Here is an 8,459-nt window from a genome sequence, read left to right as displayed (position 1 = left end):
ACAGGGCTCCCTCTCAGAAGCTAAAAAGAAGCAACAAGGCACTAAACTCCAGTGTTTCACAAATACTTGTGGATATAATAGATGATGAGGCCTCTCTTCATGTAGGCTGAAAGTAATGAACCCCCAGGATGTAAAAATACTGTGTTTGTGTAGCGTGATCCAACTGTTGATCCATGGGGGGATATTATGTGTCAAATTAAGCTTTCTTGGTCCAAAAGCAGTATGACTTTTGTTATACTTCATTCATAAGAATGTTATTGTGTAAGGTGATTCTGACAGGAAAAATCCAGCAGAAATCTCAGAATCTGTGGCCTCAGCAATACCTGCTCTTCTTTTGCAACCTTCTCAAGGCATCTTTGATTTCTTTGTTCCTCAGACTGTAAATCAAGGGATTCAACATGGGAATCATCACAGTGTAGAAGAATGATGCGAATCTGTCAAAGCTGGAGGAACCACCAGAGCTGGAACTCAAATAGACAAACATACCTGAGGTATAGAAGAGAGTGACTGCTGTCAGGTGGGAGGCACAGGTGTTGAAAGCCTTGGACCTGCCTCTTGCTGTCGTGATCTTCATGATGGAGATGACAATGTAGACATAGGATATCATGATAACTGAAACATTTATTATCCCAAAGATCATTGTTAGGATAACAGTTAAAAGATGTAAAAAGAACGTGTCAGTGCAGGATAGAACTAACAGCTGGGGCAGGTCACAGAAGAAGTGGTTGATGACATTAGGCCCACAGAAGTGGAGCTGGAGCATGAAACACAATTGAAGTATAGTGGCTGAGAGTCCAGCCATGTAGGATCCCAGCACCATCCGACCGCAGAGGGCAGGCGACATGACTGACGAATAGAGGAGCGGGTTACAAATGGCGGCATATCGGTCATAAGCCATGGCGGTCATGAGGCAAGACTCACTCAGCCCCATGGTGGAGAACACGAAATTCTGAATAACACAATCCACATAGTCGATAGTTTGCAGCTCTTGGAAGAAGTTGTAGAGCATCTTGGGGGCTGTGGAGGTCACGTAGCAGATGTCCATGAAGGACAGGTTACTGAGAAAGAAGTACATGGGGGTGTGGAGGTGGGAGTCCATTCTTATTAAGATGAGGAGCGACAGGTTCCAAGTCAGGGTCAAAATGTATATCACCAGGAATACAGCAAAGAGCACTACTATGATTCTGGGGAAATCTGAGAATCCCAAGAGGATAAAATGAGTGATCTCTGTGATATTATCTCTCCTAATCATTGGTTTGATGCTCCTAAAATTAGAAGAGAAAAGAGAGGATGCATTGCTGAGTCAGGTGAGATGGTAGCATCACAAATCTCATATTCCCTCCTCTGAGCCCTGGAAAAGGGGAAATGCTTTACTGTCCTGGGGAAAGATGTCAGCCTTTCATCTTGTCCAGAAGTAATGTCTCAGTGTTTCAGGGTCTCAATTATCTCATGAGGTAGATCTCATGAAAATTAAAAGACATATTTAAAAAGCTGAAAACCCACTACAATATTGTAAAGTAATTAGCCTCCAATTAAAATAAATAAATAATTTTTTAAAAATTCAAATAAAAAAATGTTGAAATAAAACAACTGAAATCCTGTGATTGCTATATATAAATAAGTGATCATTGATTAAAATACCGGGTTTTTAACAGACCTCTGATAATTCAATGTATAACTGCTGCTTTATAATAACAAAGCATAAGTGGCTTATTCAGCATAAGTTCGAAATAGCTATTCTCTCCCAGACGGCCATCTGGATAGATTTTTTAAAACTTTCTTCTTTTACTCACAAGATAACGTGTAAAATTTTAAAAGTATACTTAACACAGAAGTTCGTAAATAGCTGGAAAATTATATCATGATTTATAAATCTAATATTTTGGTGAGACCTAGAAGGTATGCTTATTTTAAAAAATGTAAATGAACTTGGAGAGTATTACACTTAGTGAAATAAGCCAGATAGAGAAAGACAAATACTATATGATACCACTTACATGTGTAATCTAAAAAATAAAGCAAATGAATGAAAATAATAAAAAGAAGAATAACAGTTACAGAGAACAAGCTGATAGTTGCCGGCTGGGAAAGTGGAGAGAGTGGGACAAGGCAAAGGGGCGGAATGAAGAGGCACAGACCACTGTTCATAAAACAAGCCACAGGATACATAGAGTATAGCCAATATTCTATAATGATTCTGGACTGACTATAACCTTCAAAACTTGTGAATCACCACATTGCACACTTGAAGTTTATATAATACTGTACATCAGCTATACCTCAATAAAAAATGAGTCAGTCACAAAATCTGAGAGGAAGCCAGAAAATACCTCAAGACAAACGAAAATGCAGCACAGGCCTTCAAAATCTATGGGATGCACCAAAAGCGTTTCTAAGTGCGAGCTTCATAGAGATATAGGCCTTCTTTAGGAAAAAGGAAAAACCAGACGTGCCACCTAGAAAAGTGAGAAGTAGAATAGAGCCTAAAGTCAGCAGAAGGAATGAAATAATAAAGATCACATAAGAAATAGTAAAAAAAAAAAAAAATAGAAAAGACCCATGAAATAAAAAACTGGTATTTGGAAAGATAAACAAAATTGACAAACCTTTAACCAGGATCACCAAGAAGAAAAGAGAGAGGACCTAACTAAGCAAAATAGCAAATGGAAGAGGAGAAATAAAGTAAATCCCTTATATATAAACTTTCCAGTTGCCAACCTTCAAAGATGCAAACATTCATTAGCATGTCCAATCAGGGAAGTTAGTTCAAGTATCTGGCATACACTGTCACATGCTTCTGTCTTCTACAAGTGGGCTTTTGTGGACTTTACTATACAGCACTGTATAGGCTACAATAGTATAATATCTTTATTTTAAGCCCACAGTGTCTGAAAGCAAACGTAGAGCCAGCAGTATTGTAGCTGGTAGACTATGGTGCTTTTCAAGTTACTATATTGTAAGATTAAAAATGCTTTTTTGTGTATGTGTTTGTCTTTTATGTATTATTTGTGTGAAAAGTGTTATAAACTTCTAAAACTACCATATTACATAGCTGATTATATTCGCTGGACACCTAGGCTAATCTTGCTGGATTTATGAGCAGATTGGACTTGCAATGCCCTCTGGGTGTGGAGCCCATCCTTGTTGTTCAGTCACGCAGTCATGTCCTGGGAACGAGCTATAAATACCAATCCCACAGAGATATAAAAAAGTCATAAGCGAATACTGTGAAGTTATGCATCAACAAATTGGACAGCCTAAAAGAAATGAAAATTTTCAGAAACGTATAACCTGCAAAGACTGAATCAGAAAGAAATAGACACTTTGAGCAAATTGATTACTAGTAGTGAAATTGAATTTGTAAGAAAACTCCCAACAAAAGTCCCAGACCAGATAGCATCATAGGGGGGTTCTGTCAAACATATAAAGAAAAATTAATAACAATCTTTGCTAAGCTATTACAACTAACTGAATTGCGGAAAACACTCTCAAATTCATTCTAGCAGGTAACTACTACCCTGAAGCCAAAATCAGGCAAAGACATTACAAAAAATAAATATAAAAATACAGGCCAATACCTTTGATGAACAAGGATGCAAAAATTCTCAACATTTATTAACAAACTGAATCCAACAATTTATGAAAGAATCAAACACAACGATCAAGTTGCATTTATTACAGGGTCACAAGAAAGGCTTAACACACACAAATCAATCAATGTAATACACCATATTAACAAAAGAATGGATAAAAATCACGTGATCCTCTCAACAGATGCAGAAAAAGCATTTGACAAAATATAGCATCTATTCATGATTTTTAAAATACTCTTATCAAACAGAGATCAACCTGCCGGCATCCACTGGATCACAGAAAAAGCAAGAGAATTCCAGAAAAACATCTACTTCTGCTTCATCGACTACACTAAAGCCTTTGACTGTGTAAAGCACAACAAACTGTGGGAAATTCTTAAAGAGACGGGAATACCAGACCCCCTACCTGCTACCTGAGAAACCTGTGCGCAGGTCAGGAAGAAACAGAACTGGACGAAAACACGGACTGGTTTAAAATTAGAACAGAAGCACGTCAAGGCTGTATATTGTCTCCCTGCTTATTTAACTTCTATGCAGAGTACATCATGAGAAATGCCAGGTTGGATAAAGCATACGCTGGAATCAAGATCGATGGGAGAAATATCAATAACCTCAGATATGCATATGACACCACCCTTATGGCAGAAAGCTAAGAGGAACTGAAGAGCCTCTTGATGAAAGTGAAAGGGCAGAGTGAAAAAGCTGGCATAAAACTCAGCATTCAAAAAACTAAGATCATGGCATCTGGTCCCATCAGTTCATGGCAACTAGATGGGGAAACAATGGAAAGAGTGAGAGACTTTATTTTCTTGGGCTCCAAAATCACTGCAGATGGTGACTGCAGCCATGAAATTAAAAGACACTTGCTCCTTGGAAGAAAAGCTATGACAAACCTAGACAGCGTATGAAAAAGTAGAGGCATTACTGATAAAGATGCATCTAGCCAAAGCTATGGTTTTTCTAGTAGTCATGCATGGATATGAGAGTTGGACCATTAAGAAGGTTGAATGCCAAACAATTGATGCTATGGAACTGTGGTGTTGGAAGAGACCCTTGAGAGTCCCTTGGACTGCAAGGAGATCCAACCAGTCCATCTTAAAGGAAATCAATCCTGAATATTCATTGGAAAGATTGATGCTGGAGCTGAAGCTCCAAATACTTTGGCCACCTAAAGTAAAGAGATGACATTAGAAAAGACCCTGACGCTGGGAAAGATTGAAGGCAGAAGGAGAAGGGGATGACAGAGGATGAGATGGTTGGATGTCATCACAGACTCGATGGACATGAGTTTGAGCAGGCTCCAAGAGATGGTGAAAGACAGAGTAGCCTGTCGTGCCGCAGTCCATGGGGTCTGAAAGAGTCAAACACGACTGTATTGCGTGACTGAACAGCAACTTATCAAACAGAGTATAGAGGGAATGGACCTCAACATAATAAAGAACATTTCACTGAAAAGGAAGGAACACTCTCAAAGTCATTCTATGAGGCCATTATCACTCTGATACCAAAAACAGACAAACACACAACAATAAAGAAAATTACAAGCCAATAGCTCGATGAATATGGATCTAAAAACCCTCAACAAAATATTATCAAACTGAGTCCAACAACATATAAAATGGATGATATACTACAAGCAAGTTCGAGTCATCCCAGGGTCACAAGCATAATTCAACATAAGTAAATCAATCAGTGTGATACAGCATATTTACAAAAGAAAAGACAAAAACCACAGTCTCTCAATAGATGCAGAGAAAGCATTTGATAAAATTCAACATCGTAAACACTGTTCTACATGATAAAAACTCTCAACAAAATGGATATAGAGGGAATATATCTCAGCATAATACCGCTTATGACAAATCCATAGCCAACACATGACAGTGAAAAACTGAAGCCCTTTCTGCTAAATTCTGGAACAAGACAAGAAGTGCCACTCTCACCAAGACTATTCAATATAGTATTGGAAGTCCTAGCCACAGAAATCAGACAATAAAAAGAAATAAGACGTACCCAAGTTGGAAGGGAACAGGTAAAATTGTCTTTGTATGCAAATAAGTTAAAACTCTATACAGAAACCCCTAAAGACCCCACACAAAAACTTAATGAAACTAATAGATGAAATGGGGTCACAAAGAGTCAGACACGACGGACCGACTGAACTGAACTGAAGGTAGCAGGATACAAGATCATATACAAATATCTTTTACATTTCTTTAAACAAAAAGTGAAATATAATAAAGTAAAAAAGAAACAATTCCATTTAAGTCATGTCAAAAAAAGGTATACATAACCAAGGATGTGAAAGACATTCACACAGAAATCTGTAAAAAATTAACAAAGGAAACTGAAAATAATACAAAGAAAATTGAAAATGATATGAAGATATCCCTTGCTATTGAATTGGAAGAATTAATATCATTAAAATAGCCATTCTACCCAAAGCAATCTACACATTTCATGTGATCTCTATCAAAATACCTGTGACTTTTTTCACAGAATCAAAACAAATAATCCTAAAGTTAATATGCAACTACAAAAGACCCAGAATTGCGAGGGTAGATCTATGGGAAAAGAGCAAAGTTGGAGGCATAAAGCCCTCCCAGGCTTCAGATAATACTGTGAAGTTATGGCAATCAAAACAGACTGGTTTTAGCAAAAAAACAGACACATGGATCAATGGAACAGAATCAAGAGCCCAGAAATAAATCCATCCACTCACAGTCAATCAGTTTGCAACAGAGGAGGCAAGGATACACAATGGAGAAAAGACAGCCTCTTTAGCAAGTGGTGTTTGGAAAGCTGGACAACCACATGTAAATCAATAAAGTTAGAACACACTCTCACACCACACATAAAAATAAACAAAACTAACTCTATGACTTAAACATAAGACAGGACACCACAAAACACCTGCAAGAGAGCAGAGGCAAAACATTCACTGACAAATGATAGTGATAGTCTCCCAGGGTAAAAGACACAGGAGCAAAAATAAATAAGGGACACTTAAAAGTTTCTGCACAGCAAAGGAAACCATAAACAAAACAAAAAGACAGCCAACAGACTGAGAGAGAATACTTGCAAATGATGGAACCAACGAAGGCTTAATTTCCAAAACATAAAGACAGCTCATAAAACTCAATAGCAAAAAGACCAAACAACTCAGTCAAAAAATGAGCAGAAGACCTACATAAACAGTTCTCCAAGGAAGACAGAGAGATGGCCAACAGGCACATGAAATGATTTTCCATATTGCTATTTATTAGGAAATGCAGATAAAAGGGCAATGGTGTATCACCTTTAGGGAAATTAGGTGGAGGAAGTCTTGTTCAGATGTCAGAAACAGGCCTCCCACCTGCTTCTGACCTGCCTGGACACTGCCTGGATTCTGTGCCCACTTGCAAGCACAGCAAGTCAGGTAGCATTTTAGATTTAAAAAAAAAAGGGGGGGAGTGGGTCTTGGAATTCTTGAGCCCCTGGAGGGCTGGCCAGCCCCCCATGGTCCAAGAAGTCTTACGATTCCCAAGGTGAAACAAACAGCATTGTAAAAATTGAAGTGAAATCAAAGCTGCATTTTTGCATACAAACTGATGATGATATCAGCTTGCAGCCTTGGATTGCAAACAGGAGCCCCTCAAACTGAAATTGGAAGTCTCACCCTTGGAGTGGACGCACCACCTGGGACCCTTTCCCAGGGGAGACTCCAGATTGCTATGACGTGGGACTTCCCAGCGCTGTTGAAGTCTGGATGTAGGTTACTGGTCCCATTTGGTGATCTGTACGCTGTTACTTCTCTCTATTTTTTCCATTTCCTTTCTTTTAATGACAGTATATTGAAATTAAGTCAGATAATCTATAAAAATTGGAATTATTTGTTTGTATGTAACTAGTGTCTTCTTCTATTAATGAATCCTTTGACCCTAAAGCAAAAGTAAAATATTTTGCAGAACAATCATTCCACACTGTTCAGAATGCTGTTGCTGTTGTCATTGTTCAGTCAAAAAGAGCATCATCAAAACATTTTAAAATAATAAGTGCTGGAACAGATGTAGAGAATAGGGAACCCTCCCACATTGTTGGGTAGGACTATAAGTTGCTGCAGCCAACATATGATCTTACAATCCCATTCCTGGGCTTGTATCCAGAGAAGACTTTAATTCAAAAAGATACACACTCTCCAATGTTCACAGCAGCACCAGTTACAATAGCCCAGATATGGAAGCAGGATAAATGTCCATTAATAGAGGAGTGGGGGAAGAAGATGCGGTGCATAATACAGTGATATATTACACAGTTGGGAGGGAGAAGGTGGAATGATTTGAGAGAGTAGCATAGAAACATATACATTACCATATATAAAATAGATAGCCAGTGGGAATTTGCTGTATGACACAGGGAACCCAAAACTGGTGCCCTGTGTCCACTTAGAGGGGTGGGATGGGAGGAGGTGTGAGGGATGCTTAAGAACAAGAGGACACATGTATACCTGTGGCTAGTTCACGGTAATGTATGGCACAAACCAACACAGCACTGTGAAACAGTTATCCTCGAGTTAAAAACAAATGAAAAAAATTTTAACTATGCAGATGAAGTCAGAGAATGAGAAATGTTTTAGTGGTTGGAAAGTGAATCTTAAATAAAATAAAACACAACCCCCCATTATTTTCTTGTAAAAACATGTGAACATAAATCATTACTGGGTGCAAAAGTGACATGGGAGTGTCAGGGCTGAAAGGAAAATAATACAAAGAAGCTAAACTTTTTAAAGAAAGAAAAAGAGGACGTGGTACCCATATACAATGAAATATTGCCCAGCCATTAAAAAGGATGACATAATGCTATTTGTAGCAACATGGATAGACCTAG

The 8,459-nt window shown here is 38.3% G+C and overlaps 1 protein-coding gene across 1 annotated transcript; it reads right to left on the bottom strand.

Moving 5' to 3' along the window:
• Positions 1-313: 313 nt before the first annotated feature.
• LOC138092963 (olfactory receptor 5AN1-like) lies at positions 314-1,255 on the bottom strand. Its single transcript, XM_068989037.1, has one exon. It carries the CDS (start codon positions 1,250-1,252, stop codon positions 314-316), a length of 939 nt encoding a protein of 312 aa, XP_068845138.1. The 5' UTR covers positions 1,253-1,255.
• Positions 1,256-8,459: the final 7,204 nt, after the last annotated feature.

This window comes from Capricornis sumatraensis, chromosome 16 (genome assembly GCF_032405125.1).
Source record: "Capricornis sumatraensis isolate serow.1 chromosome 16, serow.2, whole genome shotgun sequence".
In the NCBI taxonomy this organism is placed as follows: Eukaryota; Metazoa; Chordata; class Mammalia; order Artiodactyla; family Bovidae; genus Capricornis; species Capricornis sumatraensis.
This window is presented reverse-complemented; position numbering and strand designations above follow the sequence as displayed.